The sequence below is a fragment of the Triticum dicoccoides genome, chromosome 3B (assembly GCF_002162155.2).
Source record: "Triticum dicoccoides isolate Atlit2015 ecotype Zavitan chromosome 3B, WEW_v2.0, whole genome shotgun sequence".
Classification (NCBI taxonomy): Eukaryota; Viridiplantae; Streptophyta; class Magnoliopsida; order Poales; family Poaceae; genus Triticum; species Triticum dicoccoides.
This window is the reverse complement of record NC_041385.1, coordinates 319007942-319025662: the sequence shown is the minus strand read 5'-3', so window position 1 is coordinate 319025662 and position 17721 is coordinate 319007942. Positions and strand designations below refer to the sequence as shown.

At 47.5% G+C, this 17721-nt stretch overlaps 2 protein-coding genes across 4 annotated transcripts in view; one reads left to right on the top strand and one right to left on the bottom strand.

The window, feature by feature from the left end:
- The window catches only part of LOC119275980 (CBL-interacting protein kinase 8), a 40635-nt gene that overhangs the window by 11298 nt on the left and 11616 nt on the right, over positions 1-17721 (bottom strand). For 2 of the 3 annotated variants that reach the window (XM_037556916.1, XM_037556915.1), the window contains exons 7-10: positions 17314-17439; positions 16174-16263; positions 14298-14420; positions 7802-7915 (exon numbers count right to left, since the gene is read on the bottom strand). In XM_037556916.1, the coding sequence (XP_037412813.1) occupies positions 7802-7915; positions 14298-14420; positions 16174-16263; positions 17314-17439 (453 nt within the window). The remainder of the gene's footprint in view (positions 1-7801; positions 7916-14297; positions 14421-16173; positions 16264-17313; positions 17440-17721) is intronic. The other variant, XM_037556917.1, reaches the window with a different exon arrangement.
- LOC119275981 lies at positions 8818-12981 on the top strand. Its single transcript, XM_037556918.1, has 3 exons — positions 8818-8858; positions 11969-12299; positions 12393-12981. The coding sequence occupies exons 2-3, from the start codon at positions 11973-11975 to the stop codon at positions 12837-12839; spliced, it is 774 nt and encodes a 257-aa protein (XP_037412815.1). The 5' UTR covers positions 8818-8858; positions 11969-11972; the 3' UTR covers positions 12840-12981.

The following is a 17721-nucleotide window of genomic DNA, read 5'->3' as shown; positions in this document are numbered from 1 at the left end:
GGATCTGGCGGTGGTGGTCGACCGACGGCGCGTGGCGGCGGTGGTGCGTGCCCGGCGGCTCCGGCGCTAGGAGCTCGCCGGGCGACGCGGGTAGGGCAGCGCCAGGCGTGGCCGTTGCTCCGGCCGTGGGCGGCGACGTGTGGAGGTCCGGCGTTGGTGGACTCCCGGTGTCGTGGCGGCTTCATGCTGGCTTGGCGGATCTGCTTGCGGCGGCGGCCGGCTTCTCCGGCGTCGGCTTGTCTGCGTTCGGACCGTTTCGGCCTCCACCCCATCTCCTCGGTGCCCGATCGCTTCTCCCTTCGAAGGGTTGGCCCTTTCGTAGCTGCGGTCCATCGCTCGTCTCGCGCCCGGTGCAGCAGGACCGAGCTCATCTCGCGCACAGTGCCGCAGGACCGAGCTCGTCTCGCGCACAATGCAGCAGGGCTGACCTCGCCCCCACCCCCCCACGGTGTTGTAGAACCGAACTCGTCTCGCGCTCCGGGCTGCAGGATTGGTCGATGGATGCCAGTGCTGGCCAACCTATTGGATCTCGACGCTGGGGGTGGACCAGGGGTGCAAAGGCGGGTCCTTTTCCGCGCGTCTCTTTGGATGGGATAGCGGCGGGTCTCGGGTGCGGTGGTGTCAAGGTCTTGGATGCGGGGGCGGCGGCCCTGGTGGCGGTAGCGCGGTGCTCTTGGACAAAGCCCGTGTCTTGGCGCTGCCCGGTGGCCATGGCCGTGTGGGTAGCGTGGTAGCCGGGGTGTAGCGTTCGGTGGCGGTGAGTGTTGGCCGGGGTGAAAACCTGCTCTATCTTCGGACGGACCGGCGACGGCAAAGCTCGTTCCCTTCTTGAAGGCGTCGTCGCGGCTCTCACCGCCCGTCGTGCGGCTCAAGGGGAAACTCTGATCCTCGGATCGGGCGGTGGCGGCGCTCTGCTGTCGTTTCCTTCCTGAAGGCGCCGCCTTGGAGTCCACGGTTCGTTGTATGCGGCTTCATCTCTTCATGGTAGTGTGCTAGGGGTGGTGTTGTTGCGCTCAGCGCTTTTGTATCCTGCCTTGGGTGTGTGTGATGTTGGCGTGCGTTTGTTCCGGATGATGTTGATCTTTGCTTTATATATAAAGTGGGGCGAAAGCCTTTTTCGGTAAAGATAGACTGGCAGAACGACAAGGATTGTGCATTTTGAGTCTTGGGAGAAACTTTTTTCTCTGCTGGCAAAAACCAAGATGATAGTGAACACCTTTTGTTCATGCAATACCGCAGCCATACATTGGTGGACTCCTGGTGAAATTGGGGACGGCAGCTAGGATTGGGGGGGGGGGCACATAGTCTTGTGACGATCAAGGTTTTTGAGTCGCCGACTAATCGCCTAGTCGTCGCGCCGTGACTGGCTTGCGCGGGCGACTTGGCTCGCGGAGCGAGTCGCCCGACTCGCTGGCTCAACAGCGATTTTCTGCGATTAATCGCTGCGATTAGTAGATTAATTGACTTGCTGGCTCGACAGAGAGAGGGAAAGGGAGGGAGCTCGGGAGGAGAGGAAGCCATGGCGCTCGTGGTCGTGACCTAGGAACCGCCGCCGCAGCTCGCTGGCGATGCACCCCCTTCAGATCGACGGCGGCTGGACCTCCGCGGCGACGGCCGTGACCTCGAGCGAGGCTGCGGCGGCGCAGACTAAGGCGGGGGAGGAGGAGATGAAGCTGCAGGACTGAGCCGGAGACGGGTGAGGCTGGGGAGGAGGTGGGGGAGGGAGAGGAGGCGGGGGAGGAGGCGCCGCCTCTCCTCGCCGGCGGCGCAGAGGAAGAAGTTCGAAGGGAGAGGCGCAGATGAAGGAGTGCGGGCTGGCAGCGCTAGGTTTAGCGAGTGGATGAGGGCCGGGAGTGGTTAGCTGGGCCGTGCTGGGCCTGTTCGGCTTGATAACTTTGCTTATCTGGCATTAATGGGCTATGCAAAGGAGGGAAACAGGTGCGGGACCGCACTCTACTGCCATGGCGACTTGGGGCGATTAGTCCAGGCAAGTCACTGACTCAAGCCAGCAAGCCACTAGCCGCAGCCTTGGCGACTTGGCTTGACTCGGCGACTCAAAAACCTTGGTGACGATAGTCGCCAGCGGCGCAGTTGGGTGAGAGCTGTAGGCTACCCAGATGACAAGGAGGAGGTGTGTGCAATGGTAGCTCAGTGAGCTGACTGTGGTGGTGCAGTGGACAAGAAAGCATGGGGTCTAGCTTTGAGAAGAATACACTGTTCCTAAGGTCTGTAGAGGTTAGAAGATGGCGACGTGGGAAGAGGCAGTGCAACCGTTTTAGGGCGCAAGCATAGGCAACACAGGACTGATGACGGGGTGGGACCTCCGTTAGTATGAATTAGCGGATAGTAAAAACTTAACTTTGGAGAATTTGGATGCAAAATGGGAAGAAGTGAGCCTACAAATTTTGTTGTGTTTTTTTTAACCTGTGATATGTCGGTGTCATAGAGCCAATATTCCGTTGGGATAACAGCCAGTCCTAGAGTGGGAGTCTGGGAGACCTATAACTTCAAGCGAATATTAAACTCATACATACCTGTTATTCATCAAATGGATGGGCTAACACTTTTCCTTATAGTTAAAGGTAATTTCAACCAAATGGGTTATAAATTGTACTATGCATAGAATATAGGGAGGTTTAAACTATTACAAATTACAACAGTAGATCAAATATTCACTTTGTTAAGTATATATGTTGTGTTTGTCTTGTACAGGCCCAGGCCCATAGTCTAGAGTGAGGTATGTTGTGTTTGTCTTGTACAGGCCCAGGCCCATAGTCTAGAGTGAGGCCCAGGCCCATGTAACCTTGTATATCTCTCTCTCCTCCTCAATACAGAAAACTGTTCGGTCATTCTCTCTTCCTCACGTTCTCTAACATGGTATCAGACCAGGACCAAACCCTAGTCCCTCTTCCAGCCGCCACCCATGAAATCGCCGCCGGTGAGGTGATTCAGGCGGATCTGTCTGGTGAGGAGACATCCACATCGCTGCCCCATCCCATCTTCGTCATCAACCTGTAGGAGCTGCTCTCCAGCAGCTCCTCTGTGTGTCCTCACAGCTACTCTGTGAGAATACTTCCCCTGCTCTCCAGCAGCCATCTCCAGCAAGCTCTTGGTGCCTTCCCTGCTCTACAGCAAGCTCCAGGCGTTCCCCCTCCTATATAGCAAGATCCAGCAAGCTCCTCCTTCTATCCAGTGAGATCCAGCAAGCAGCAGCCAGCCTAGTGGGTTGCTGCTCCTGTTTGTGGCTGTCTGCTGCTCATCTCTTGTTGCTGCCTGCAGCTGCTATCAAATTGGGTGTTTCCAGCTGCTGGCCGCTCACCATTATGGCAAGAAATGATTTCGGATTTGGTTCTTTGATCATAGATATCAAGCTTGATGGTTCAAACTACAGGGAATGGGCATTTTCTGCCCGGACTGTCTTGAGGACGGCTGGTTTTGTTTCTCATCTGACAGATGATCCACCTAGTCCAAATGATGATGCAGCAAGGAAGTCTTGGCAAAAGATCGATGATCGTGTGATGGGAGTTTTAATTCTGGGTGTTGAACCCTCACTCTGAATGAGTCTTGAGCATCACACTTCAGCTAAAGAGATATGGAAGTACTTTGAGCAGCGCTACCTTCAGCCCAGCAGTGCACTTCATTTCTCCTTGTTGCAGAATTTACACAACACTCGGCAGCCAGAAGACATGTCCATAGAAGAGTACTATGGAGCTTTCACTCGCATCACTGGGCAGCTAGGTTCCATGGTTCCAAAGGGTAATTCTGGTTGTGAGTCATGTGCAGCGAAGGAAAAGTACGACCATCAGACTCTCATGTTTCAGTTTGTGATGGGTCTCAAGCCAAACTTTGAGAACATTCGCACTCAATTGCTTGGTCATACGACTCCTCCCACCTTGACAGAGGCACTTGCTAGCTTGATCGCTGAGGAGACTCGTCTCCGTTCTCTTGGGACTACTTCTGCGCAGACTCTACACACTAGTGTTCTGGCTTTTCCTCAGCGGCCAGGTGCCTCCAAGGGCACACCTTCAGCTGTCATCTGCTCGTTCTGCAAGAAGGCAGGACACCATAGAGATGGTTGTTTCAAGCTTCATCCAGAGCTGTTAGCTGAGTTTCAGGCTAGACGGGCCCTCAATCAGCAGCTTCGTGCACCCCAGGCTCCTTATCAGCAGCAAGCGAGGGGTGCTTCTGCATCTGTTCTCTCTCAGCCCGCCGTTGCTGCAACCCAGCCTTGGGTTCTGGACTCTGGAGCTTCTTTCCATGTGACCTCTGATCGCTCTCAGCTTATGTCTTGCCAGCCAGTGCGGGATGGTGCCTCTGTTCAGACTGCTGATGGTACACCTTGTTCTATTACTCATCAGGGTTCTCTTTGCACATCCAAGTTTTCTGTTCCTGCCATCTCCTTTGCTCCAGAGCTGTCCATGAATCTTATGTCTGTTGGCCAGCTTGCTGATATGAACTACTTTGTTGGTTTTGATGACTCATTTTGTTATGTGCAGGACCGTCAGAGCAAGAGGGTCATTGGAACTGGCCATCGCCGTAGAGGATCCACATCCCTCTACATCCTTGACACCTTACACCTTCCTTCAGCTTCCACCACATCCGCGTTCCGGATGGTTGCATCAACATCAAGATCCACTTCGTCGTTTTCTTTTGCCCAGTGGCACCATCGCTTAGGTCACTTGTGTGGTTCTCGTTTATCTACCCTTGTTCGACAAGGTGTTTTGGGTCATGTTTCCATAGATGCTGGTTTTCACTGTAAGGGTTGTAAGCTAGGGAAACAAATACAGCTTCCATACTCTTCCAACACTACTCATTCTAGTCATCCTTTTGATTTAGTGCACTCTGATGTATGGGGTCCTTCCCCCTTTGTTTCAAAAGGTGGCCACAAACATTATGTCATATTTGTTGATGATCACTCCCGACATACTTGGGTCTATTTTATGAAGCATCGTTCTGAGTTGTTTTCTATATATAAGGCTTTTGTACATATGGTCCATACTCAGTTTTCCAGTGCTGTTCGTGTTTTTCGTTCTGACTCCGGGGGGGAGTATCTATCTACTGCTTTTCGCGAGTTTCTCTCATCTGAGGGTACTCTCCCTCAGCTTTCATGCCCTGGTGCCCATGCTCAGAATGGTGTTGCTGAGTGTAAGCATCGCCATATTGTTGAGACAGCTCGTACCCTTCTGATTTCTTCCTTTGTCCCCACTCATTTTTGGGGTGAAGCTATCTCAATTGTTGTTTATCTTATCAATCTCCAACCTTCTACTCGCCTTGAGGGCAAGTGTCCTGGTGAGGTTTTGTTTGGTTCTCCTCCCACGTATGACCACCTCCGTGTCTTTGGTTGTACTTGTTATGTTGTTTTAGCACCTCGTGAGCGTACCAAGTTGACTGCTCAGTCTGCTGAGTGTGTCTTCCTTGGATATAGTCTTGAACATAAGGGCTACCGTTGCTATGATTCTTCTGCTCGCCGCATTCGCTTTTCTCGCGATGTCACTTTTGTTGAGGATCAACCCTTCTTCTATTCCCCTTCCACTAAACCATCATCCTCAACTTCTTTAGAGTCTACCTCGTTTCTTTCACTTCCACCTATCTTTTTAGATGAGTCCATAGCTGAACAACCTTCCTCTGTCCTAACATCAGAACCATCTCCACCACATGTTTCATCTCCTTCCTCACCAGCTCCTTTCTCTCTTCCACTAGCTCCACCTCTAGATAGTCTTCCTTTCCATTACACTCGTCGTTATTCTACTCCTCCAGCCAGTACTTTCCATTACACTCGTCGTTCTAAAGTTCCATGTGACACGCAGTCATCTATGCCTTTGTCTTCTACTCCTCCAGCCAGTACTACTGATCCTTGCACTGACGGCTCTTCTCTAGCAACGCGATACAAGAAGGACTTGTATGCAGGGGTTGTTTCTGAGCCTAGTACCTATCAGGAGGCAGTTGTGTCACCTGAGTGGCAACTGGCTATGTCTGAGGAGCTTGCAGCCTTAGAGCGTACTGGTACATGGGATTTGGTACCATTACCTCCTCGTTCAGTCCCTATCACTTGCAAATGGGTGTATAAGGTTAAAACCAAGTCAAATGGTTCTGTGGAACGCTACAAGGCTCGCCTTGTTGCAAGAGGTTTTCAGCAGTCTCATGGGAAAGATTATGATGAGACGTTTGCTCCTGTTGCTCACATGACTTCAGTTCGAACTCTAATTGCTGTGGCTTCTACTCGGTCATGGAAAATTTACCACATGGATGTGAAGAATGCCTTCCTTCATGGTGATTTACATGAGGAGGTTTATATGCAGCCACCTCCAGGTATCAAGGTTCCATTAGGTCATGTTTGTCGTCTTCGAAAGGCTCTTTATGGGCTTAAGCAAGCCCCTCGTGCCTGGTTTGAGCGGTTCAGTTCTGTGATTCAAGCTGCCGGTTTTTCTCCTAGCGAACATGACCCTGCACTCTTCATTCATACATCTGAGCATGGCCGTACATTGCTTCTACTTTATGTAGATGACATGTTGATCACTGGAGATGATGTTGGGTATATTGATTTTGTTAAGAAAAAATTGAGTGAACAATTTAAGATGTCAGATTTGGGGTCTCTCAGCTATTTTCTCGGGATTGAGGTTGAGCACACCGATGATGGTTACTATATCTCCCAGCAAAAGTACACTCAGGATTTGATTCTTTGCTCAGGTCTCACTGACACGCGCATTGCTGCTACACCTATGGAGCTTCATCTGCAGTTGCGTCCTACTGATGGCACTCCTCTTGAGGGTCCCTCTCGCTACCGTCACATCGTCGGCAGTCTAGTGTACCTCACAGTGACCAGACCTGACATCGCACATGCAGTCCATATTCTCAGTCAATTTGTCTGTGCTCCCACCTCAGTTCATCATGGTCACCTATTCCGAGTCCTTAGGTATTTAAGGGGAACTACATCTCGCCGCTTGTTCTATGCTAATTCCAGTCAGCTCCAGCTTCATGCTTACTCTGATTCCACTTGGGCGAGTGATCCTATTGATCGTCACTCGGTCACTGGCTATTGCATATTTCTTGGTACATCTCTCATTGCATGGAAATCAAAGAAGCAAACTGCCGTGTCTCGCTCCAGCGCCGAGGCAGAGCTTAGGGCTCTCTCTACTACTACAGCAGAGATTGTATGGCTTCGCTGGCTATTGGATGATCTTGGTGTCTTATGTCATACACCAACACCTCTTCTTTGTGACAGCACTGCTGCTATTCAGATTGCTAATGACCCAGTCAAGCATGAGTTGACCAAACACATTGGTGTGGATGCATTTTTCACTCGATCTCATTGTCAACAATCCACTGTTAAGCTACAATATGTCCCATCAGAGCTTCAAGTCGCAGATTTCTTCACCAAGGCACAAACTAGAGATCAGCATAGGTTTCACACTCTCAAACTTGGTGTATCAGATGCTCCTGACCCACCTTAAGTTTGAAGGGGGGGTGTTAAGTATATATGTTGTGTTTGTCTTGTACAGGCCCAGGCCCATAGTCTAGAGTGAGGTATGTTGTGTTTGTCTTGTACAGGCCCAGGCCCATAGTCTAGAGTGAGGCCCAGGCCCATGTAACCTTGTATATCTCTCTCTCCTCCTCAATACAGAAAACTGTTCGGTCATTCTCTCTTCCTCACGTTCTCTAACACACTCAACATCTCAAGAACAAATCAAGTTTCACTCTTCACATATTACTCACTTTTAATATTGTTAAAATAAAGTGCATTTGGCAATTCAGATGATTTCTTCGTGAAAACATTCGGCATCACAAGTGGCTTGCATAATACCTGTCGGCGATCAAATAGGGCAGAAAGGTTCAACCCTTGAGATAGAATAATTAGATCGAATGCATTGAGCGTCAAAGGGCCTGCTTCATCGTCAAAAGTATGTTCATTGTCCTCCTAAAATGACAAATATGAAGACAAGAAAAATTACAAGAACTGCAAGTACAAAGTACACCAGAGTTTATTTAACATATTGGCTAATTTTTATGTACTATATGAATGGTTGCTAGATGTTGGATTAAATTCATTTGCTCAAAACATTAATGGAACATAGTTTCATAAATCATCAACACTGCGTTCGGATGTCTGAATTAGGGCCTTCGAATTGGATATGGTATTGGCTACCTGCCAATTCAGGCGTTTGGATGTATACCGAATCGAGGGAACGAAAACGGGCCCAATACAGAGCCGAAATTTCATCCACGCGCGCAGCCCTCCCGCAATACAGAGCTCTTTGCCTCCGATTTCGCTCGAATTGACCTAGTCCCGCAAAAGAAAATGTTTGGAGACAGGCTCGCTCCCGACCTGCCCCTTTCCTCCCCGCGCGAGACGGAAGCTTCTGGAGCCGCCGGCTGCGCAGGTATTCATCCCCACCCCCACGCCATGGACCTCCCCCCCCCTCCCCTCTCTCCGGCGGCGGCGGAGCTTCAAGCCCCCGCGGCTGCCGCCCTTTCCCTCCCCTGCAGCGCTCCTTCCTCTGCCGCCCGAGCCGGCGCAGCCCTGGATCTGGCCTGTGTCGCTGGCCGGCGCGGCCTCCATCCCTTCCAGCTCGCTGGCCGGAGCGCCTTCCATCCCGGCCATCTTGCTCCGGCGCAACCCCTCCATCCCGTCTATCTTCTTCATCCCCTTATCCTCTGCCATCTTCTTCCCCTTCCTCTTCCATCTTCTTATTCCACTCCCCTGGACCCCCTTCTTTCTTTTCAGTTGTTCTGTTCTTCCCCTGCTGTCCGTGTCCAACATGTTCTGTTCTTCCCTTGTTCTGCTCCAATGAATTATTAAAGCCCATGTTCAATTTTTGTAGGTGCTGCTGATAAGTGGAACCCCGGGAGGCTGAGTTAAGGTATGAGCTGCATGGTTATGTGACTAAAAGTTGTGTGCTAGTTATACTGATTGAGATCTTATGCTAGTCATATTGATTGAGATTTTGTGCTAGTCATATTGATTGAATGATGCATGGTTATGTGACTAAAAATTGTGTGCTGGCCATATAGCATAAAATCGACATGATGTGTATAAACTGTAGTTGTATCATGTCTCATCTGGAATTTATTGCTTCCATTACCGAAGAAAACAAAAGAAGAAAGAGAAAAAGGATTATTATGACAGCCATGTATGTTGAGTCAGTGTGTCTTGGGCTAGCGTATCTTAGTACGCAGAGGGCACCGAAGAGTTTGGGCTGCTTTAGTGATGAAGAGCAGCGATATGGTCTTCGGAAGTATTTGCTGAAGGAAATGTACAATGGGTCAGAAATCACTTGCTATTTTTTTTTAGAAAAGGAGGATGACCCCCGGCCTCTGCATCTGGACGATGCATGCGGCCACTTTATTAATTATTCTCACAAGACCTTACAAAGTCATACAACAGTAAGACTAAAGCCACCGTCTAGGCAATATCTGCCGCTACTCCTATCCAGTTGATGTAGGGATGCTGATAGTTTGGGCCTAATACCAAACAGACCTCGCAGCCAAACCTAACATCTATGACCTGAGGTCCCAACCAGGACGCCTGCCGGGTATGGGGCACCCATCAGTCCGGCGCACTCTTCAACCCGGACGCCTGCCAGGTATGAGGCCGCCGCAGCCACCTGCCACCAACCCATCTTCAGAGCTGTACTGTTGCATCTACCGTGCCAGGTCTCTCTGCCATCGACGCCACCACGACGCCAGACAGCGTAGTCCTCCTACGCGAGTCCATCCTCGCACATCGGACGCCGAATCTGCACTGCGCCATGCCGTAGAGATCCGTCGCCATCAATGTATAGGATGAAGCACCGCTCCACCTAAGATGCGGTCCACTGGTCCCTCGAGCCCGTGCACACCTCCAAGAACGACGCCCCTAAGGGGGGAACGACATAAGAACGCCGCCGTCTTCCGATCAACTAATCTAGGATTTCCCCCGGAGGTAGCAGACAGTGACCTTGAAACTCTCCTCGGCGATGCCTTCACGAGGGAATGTCGCAAAATAGCGCCGCCACCGCCGGCTTTGGCAATAAGCCGAAAGCAAGTTTTCACCCGGATCTGTTCGAAGGACCTCCATCAAGCATCTCGTGCACGGATCGCCGCCATCTCTGCCGGGGACTGGACGATGGATCCAGGCCGCCGCCGCCTGACCGGCCATGGCACCACCGCGGTGCCTAAGCCGGCGCCGTCAGGCCCACCATGCCTGCCTGTAGACGCCCTCCAGATCTTCCGGCCCGCGGACGAAGCACGCGATCTGGGCCGCCGCCATAGGTGCTCCTCGGCCGCGGGAGACGGCGCCTGCGCTGTCGTTGCTGTCACACTCGCCGCCGGGCGCCCGCTGCTCCTTGCCGCCGGTGCACCGGCGATCCATGAGCCGCCGCCGACGACAGGAGATCGCCACCACCGCGCGAGGGGGAGGGCCCCGCCGCCGCCGTCACTGGCCAGGCAACGCCGGCCAGGCCTCGAGTGGCGGCAGGAGGAGGGAGAGAGGAGCTGAGGCCTAGGGCCGGCGCGTTAGATCGCCCCCCGTGTCGCCAGGGGCTGGTGCTATGATGAGTTGCGACTAACAGAAAGAAACTTTCATGCTCTGTGCACGATGTTGCGGGAGAAGTGTGGTCTCATTGATAGCATATATGTGACTATAGAAGAAAAGGTTGCTATGTTTTTATTGGTTGTTGGACATGGTATTAAAATGAGGATCCTGCGGGGCACTTACAAGCGTTCATTAGACACTATCAGTAGGCACTTCTCCTCCGTGTTAACAGCCATACTTTCCCTAACTGGGTGGTTTATCAAGCTTCCCAATCCATCTGTCGAGCCTCCGGATGATTACAAATGGAAGTGGTTTGGCAATGCATTGGGAGCACTAGATGTGTGTCATGTTGATGTTTCTGTTGTTCCATCTGACCAAGGAAGGTATAGGAACAGAAAGCAAGCAATCACCACTAACATGCTAGGTGTGGTTGACTGGAACATGAAATTTCTTTATGTTCTACCTGGCTGGGAGGGATCTTCATCTGACTCGAGAGTGTTGCGTGATGCAATGAGAAATAATCGTCAAGATGCATTTGTTGTACCGCAGGGTATGATTATTTCTCTTGACATTTACTTTCTTCTCCATGTAATTGTTAGCTAACTTCAATTGGTCCACCATAGGAAAGTATTACTTAGTGGATGCTGGCTACACCAATGGGCCGGGCTTTCTTGCTCCATTCCGATCGACTCGGTACCACTTGAAAGAGTGGGTTGCAAGTCAACAACAGCCCCAAACTTCTAAAGAGCTCTATAACTTGCTTCATTCTCGTTCTAGAAATGTTGTGGAGAGAACTTTTGGATTGTGGAAGAAAAAATGGGTCATACTAAGAGTTCGATCTTTCTTTGATATAAAGGACCAGGTAACAAAAGTTAAAGTGATGTTACTAATGGATAGTGATGACATGCTGATTGTGAATCTAATTTTGTGCAGATTCGAATTATTAATGCTTGTTGTGTGTTACACAACTTTGCAAGGGATAGGCAACATGTGATGGATGATCTATTGCTTCCAGAAGTTGACCATGAACTAGATGATTTGGAACTTGAGCCGGGGGATGACGCTAACTTAATTACATCTGTTGAAGTCACAAATGAATGGACCAACTTTAGGCAAAACTTTGCAGATGACATGTATGCTGAGTACCTTGTGAGGCATGCAGAACTAGAGATGTAGTAGCTTGATGATGGTAGTCTCATTTTGTGTAGTAGCTTGATGATGGTGGCCTCATTTTGTGTAGTAGCTAGATGATGGTGGTCTCATTTTGTGCAGTCGCTTGCTGGATATCTTTTGTGTGATAGCATAGGTGGCTGTGATGATGCCTTGTGTTGTACATGCATCACCTTCCCATATATATATATATATATATATGATAGTGTTTCTCTAAAATTTGCACTTTCATGTACCATTTATTTATGCATAATCTTGATCCAACATGCTGTTTTTCTTTGTTTGTAGCACCATGGCTGAAGGAGTTGTAAGGAGGAATTACACCACATGGGATGATGAGATGGATGGTGCACTGCTTGAGGTGCTTGTTGATCATCACAACAATGGCGACCATTCACAAAATGGATGGAAACCACATGTGTATTGTGCAGCCATAAGGAATATGAAGGAGAAGTGCAACAAGGATATCACAAAGGACAACATTTTGGGAAGGCTTAGGACTTTCGACAGGTACTATGAAGTCATTACCAAGATACTTTCCCAAAGTGGTTTTGGGTGGGATTGGGTGAATCATAAGCTATCAATGGATAGTGATGATGTCTGGATCAAATATGTGGAGGTAACCATCATAATATGCACATTCATGTTTACCTTTTTAGTATGTCACATAACAGGACAGCAACTTTACTCTTCGCTTGTGTGTATTTTGCAGGCTAATAAGAAAGAGAAAGGATTAGCTTCCTACAAGACCAAAGTAGTGAAGCATTGGGAGTCCACATCTATCATATATTCAAAAGATCATGCCAATGGTGAAGGTGCGATGACTGGTGCTGAGACTGCTGCAGATCCAGAAGCAGAACCAATAGAAATCTCTCCAGAAGTGGCACCAAAGAGGCAACGAACAGGTGAGTCCATTATGTGCATGATTGGAGAAATGAGGGCTACTTTCAAGGATGCTTTGAAGACAACTGATCCACTTCCACTGCCAAAAGCTACCACTCCTGCTGCAATTCTTGCTGCACTTCAGTTGATACCAGACTTGGCAGAGCCAGACATGTTGCGATCATATGGGAAGCTGATTCTTAATGAGCGTTTGTTTGAAGCTCTAATGGAGTTGCCCATGGAAATGAGGAAGGCCTGGCTGTTAGTGTTGCCTTAAATTTATCCAAATGTTGCTTTTCAGCTTGTCTTGTTTAACTACTGGAACCTATTTGAACTAGTGCGGTGATGTTAAATTTAGAACTATGTGTTGTTGTTGTTGAGAATTTGGAAACTACATATCTGAACTACGTGTTGTTGTATGTGGTCTGGTTAAGAATTTGCACTCTGTTCGCATAACTATTGTTGTTGTTGTTAGAAATTTATCACTGTTCCTATTCATGTGTGAATATTATTTGGTGTCGTCGTGCCTTTCTATCTAGAATATATATTTTTTCATTTTTATTGCTATATAATCATTCAATTATACTCACAAATTGTACAGATTTTGATTTGATGCATAAAACACAAAGCATGTGCAATTCCATAGTATGTCATTCGAACATGATTTGGTATTGAGATTCCATGGCCCAATTCCACGAGCAACCGAACACGTGAATTTGTATTCATGTCCATTACAGTTTCCACTCTGAATTGGAAATGAAACCAATTCAATACAGAGGTCTCCAATACAGACATCCGAACACAGCGCAAGTGTTATGGCTAACAGGATATTTGATCGATTGAGAAGAGATCAAGGAAACATTTTCTTTTATGGAAATATAAATGTCAGCCCTTGATACCATGTTATGAAGGCAACTGGCACTTCCGTGAGGCCATATGCCAGTATACTTACACGTACATGTGTGGTAAATATGCATGAAACCCCTTATACAACGGGGATACTACACAACTAATATACAGAAAATGTATACATCTCTAACACTTACTAATCCAAGACAAATAAATACAGGTGTAAACCCTGACAATTTCCATGACAAAAACATATCCACAAATTAATAGGTTACCTAATGCTTATCAAAAGCATGGGCATGGCAATATGTATGTGCATCATGTAGATTTTAAGGGTTTTCAGGCTAGCTTATATTTACCGATCTAAGAATGAGCAAGGCAACATGTGTGTAAGTCGGCTTGCTCCATTTGGCTTAAAATAAGTCTTTCGATAAGCAATCCCAAGCTGAAGGTCAATATGTGCCTGTTAGGTCAAAGAGAGGGAAATCTGTGGTCTGTTTTTGCCTTATAGCTCGATAATTGCGAAAGAACAAATACCAAAGAAACTAAAGTATCGAATACAGTGAATATGTGGAAGTACAATGGGTAAGTTTTTTTTAGTACATGGGTACTAAGTACTGAGAGAAAAGAACTCGTACAAATCACTGGTGAGGAAAGCAAAATGTAGTTTACATATCCATAACACCAAAACGTATTTCTACGAGTAAGGATTGGAGGGTGGAGGCCATAAATTGTCCTTATTCCTTAAGCCTTAATGTCACGTCAGTGTTCTAATTTTGCGAGGGATATAGCTGAAACCAAGTGCTGAGCACTGTATTATACAAATATACATGCAATGCCTTCCTTCCAAATGAATTCTAGGAATATGGTGAATAGAATTATATACCTCAGGATCATCAAAAGCTGCATTAACATCATCGAGATTGACTTCTTCATTTTCTACTTCCCTGACAGGTTCATAATCTTTCTTAAACCATTCATCCTTTCTGATCTCTTCTATCCTGATTCGCTGTTCCAATTCAGAAACATAGTAAGTCAAGAATACACTAACAAAGATAGTAACTACACACATATGGAACGTCCTTGCATGTTAGGGATATCATAACTAATATTCACTGAATTATATTTGTTCTTTGTACATCTCATAGCAGCTACTTCAACATACAATAAATAATTTCTTTTGCAGAAGGAAACTAACGGGAGGTATGAATTAACAAAGACAAGGTGACATGTGAACCCAGCCAGTTTGTTTTCAAACAGATGCCTTAAACCGATCAACTGACCATGACCAGTGTCACACAGCCAGGATTATGTCATTCACCAAGTAAAATCCTAACTTACAAAATGAACGACGGGTTATGTCAGTAAACGGTAGTACATTGAACTAAGGACCCGGCTGGATCAGAGCCAGGGGCTGCCCGACCAAAAAATTGGCATTGACCAGAACGATCGTTTCTGTTTGGATAAGCTCCAAAATTTTGGCTCGCCCAAGGCCCTTCAGCTCTCTACGTTGTATTCGTGACCAAAATATTGGAGAGGCGCTGGCGACTGAATCCTGCGCCAGTTTTTTGGCTTGCCGATGGTTCACAGCTAGTATTGACTTTAGCTTATGAGATGAGTACTTGGTGGCTCAAAGAGGCACCTCTTGTATTGACTTTGCCTATTTGTGTGTTCTTCTTGTGATTTCCCCTTGTTTCCCTATTGTTCTTCATCTTCATCCTTGAATCCGCCTCCAGATCATGAAGATTGGGCCACCCCTATGGTTTGCCCTGTATAACACTAGACCCAGGGCTCCTAGTATGCGTCCAAGAGCTGTGACGACATCCTGTTTCAGGGAACGGTTGGTTCGAGCTCCTGGAAGCTGAACTATAAGTCTTGGGCTCCCCAAGGGTCAAATTCTTCACGTGCCTCACGTGCTGGACAGCCAAGCACCAGGCACGTCGAGGCCTGCAACACGCGCTATGTTGCGTACTCTGTGATCAATTGGAGGAAATGATGGCTCATATCCTCACCGGATGCTCCTTCACACGCACGGTGTGGCACGAGGCGCTTGACTGCACTCGACGGTGTGCCATTCCGATGAGCTGGGCGGATTCGTGGACTGGTAGCATCAAACGTGTCATTCTGTCCAGACCTCCACGTGTAAGAGCACTTCTTCGGCCATCATGTTGGTGACATGGTGCATCTTGAAGCATCGCAACGCGATCATCTTTGATAGTGATCAACTCAGCTTGCCTTACCTCCTCAGCGCGATCAAATCAGAGCCCAGACAATGGGCGATAGCGGGCCCCGAAGGGTCTTGCGGCTTTGTTACCGGATGAGGTGGTGTCTAGCGGCTAGGGGCGCCGTGTTGTAAACCGGGTGTGCCCTTCTTTGGGCTTGTACAAATTCTTGATAACAATGCATCAAAATACAAAGCTTTTGCATTTTCTTGAAAAAAAGAGATGAGATAAATATGAGATGTTGTCGATGACAGGTTTCTTGGTATTCAGAGTGATCTTCTTTGGCATGTTTGTTATAGTACTTTGTTGGTTTTTGGTTTTTTCCCTTTTGTTGGAAAGACCTTTGTTTGGTGACTTTGCAATAAAGGATGTAATAAGTTGGGTTGTATGCATCTGAACATGCAGAGAATGGGGGTAAAGCTTCCATTATCTAAAAAATATGAGATGCTGTCAATTGCTAACAAAACTTTAAAGCAAAATATAAACCATTTAAGAAATCATATACAATGTTAGACTAAATAATTGTAGAACTTCACTTACTGTATCTGGGCTAGGATCCAGAATTCTACGTATCAGTGACTTAGCACCACTTGGAAACACAGCTGGGAATGAATATTCTGCGGTCTCAATCTGCATTAGGAAAAACAGACTAATATGCAGAAAATACACTTTCCATAAAAACGCCGTGTCTAAGAAAATAACTGTTCTCGCCACCAAGAACACATATGCCATTGACCAATTAGTGCACAAATCGTGTACTCCCTCCGTCCCAAAATAAGTGTCGCTGATTGGATACAAAGTTGTACCAAATCAACGACACTTATTTTGGGACGGAGGGAGTAATAAATATCTACATACTCCCTCCGATCCCTTTTAGTCTGCGCATAAATTTTTCTCATTTTTCTCGCAATAGTCTGCGCGATCTGGATGCTGAGCGATTTCTTCCCGGTCTATCCCTATTCCTCCGCTCGGCGTGCAACACTAGCCTACTCGCATGCATTAACTTCTGGCACGCATGCAGCGCATGCACCAATAACAGCCATGCAGAGAAATACTACTCGGGAGGTGGGGGAGGAATCGAGGAGTGGCCAATAACTGGCTCGCGTAATTACCGCATCCCAGCTGTCCCGGTTGTTACGAGCCATCCAACAGAGGGGTAAGTTCGTCCAAAATCAATGATACGTAGTGCTCCTTGGTATGCGTGATTTGAGTTATGCGCAGGGTAAAAAGGATCGGAGGGAGTACAACTCTGCCACAGGCCCCCACAGGTGATAGAAAAAGCTCTGAATACAAATTTATAGAATCTCTACTAGACTACAAATGTTATATTTCCCTTGCAGCTAACAAATTAACAAAGTATAAGAATCGCTATGGTCGCTAGGTCATTATATTACCACATTCTATGATGCTTGACTACTAACACATATAGTACTTACATCGACTAATCAATATCTACACACCTAGTATGTTTGGTTATTTTGTGGTGGCTGGATCACATAACTTGCAAGACAAACCAAATGACATTACTCTTATATGTCAAATACTAGTGTAACTTCGCATATGATAACAACAAGGTTTCAAATGGTTGACCACACGGATCTCAGAACGACCTATATTCAGATACCGCGAGGAGGGAGGTTGACTTCTAGTAAAGTGGTCATGAGCTTATAAGAAACAAACCTTCCCATAAAGGGTAGTCAAATCTACTTCATCGAAGGGAAGATAACCTGCCAACAGGACATATAGAATAACTCCACATGACCATGTATCAGCAAGTGCTCCATCATATCCTTTATGACTAAGAACCTGTTTCATAAGATAAATTAAAATTCTGCATCACAGTTAACACAATATTTGGCAGGTAAATGCATCAGTAGCTATACCTGACAAAGAATAAGAACAATGAATTTATACAAAGCAAATAACAGATAGCTATAACAACAATAGCTACAATAAAGCCTTTTGTCCCAAGCAAGTTGGGGTAAGCTCCGTGGTGGGGCCATCACGCCCCCCCCCCCTTCCGAGTGAAACATGTGCAAAGGTAAGCTCCTCCTCGGCGAAACTTCCTACTGATCTTCCGGCCACTCT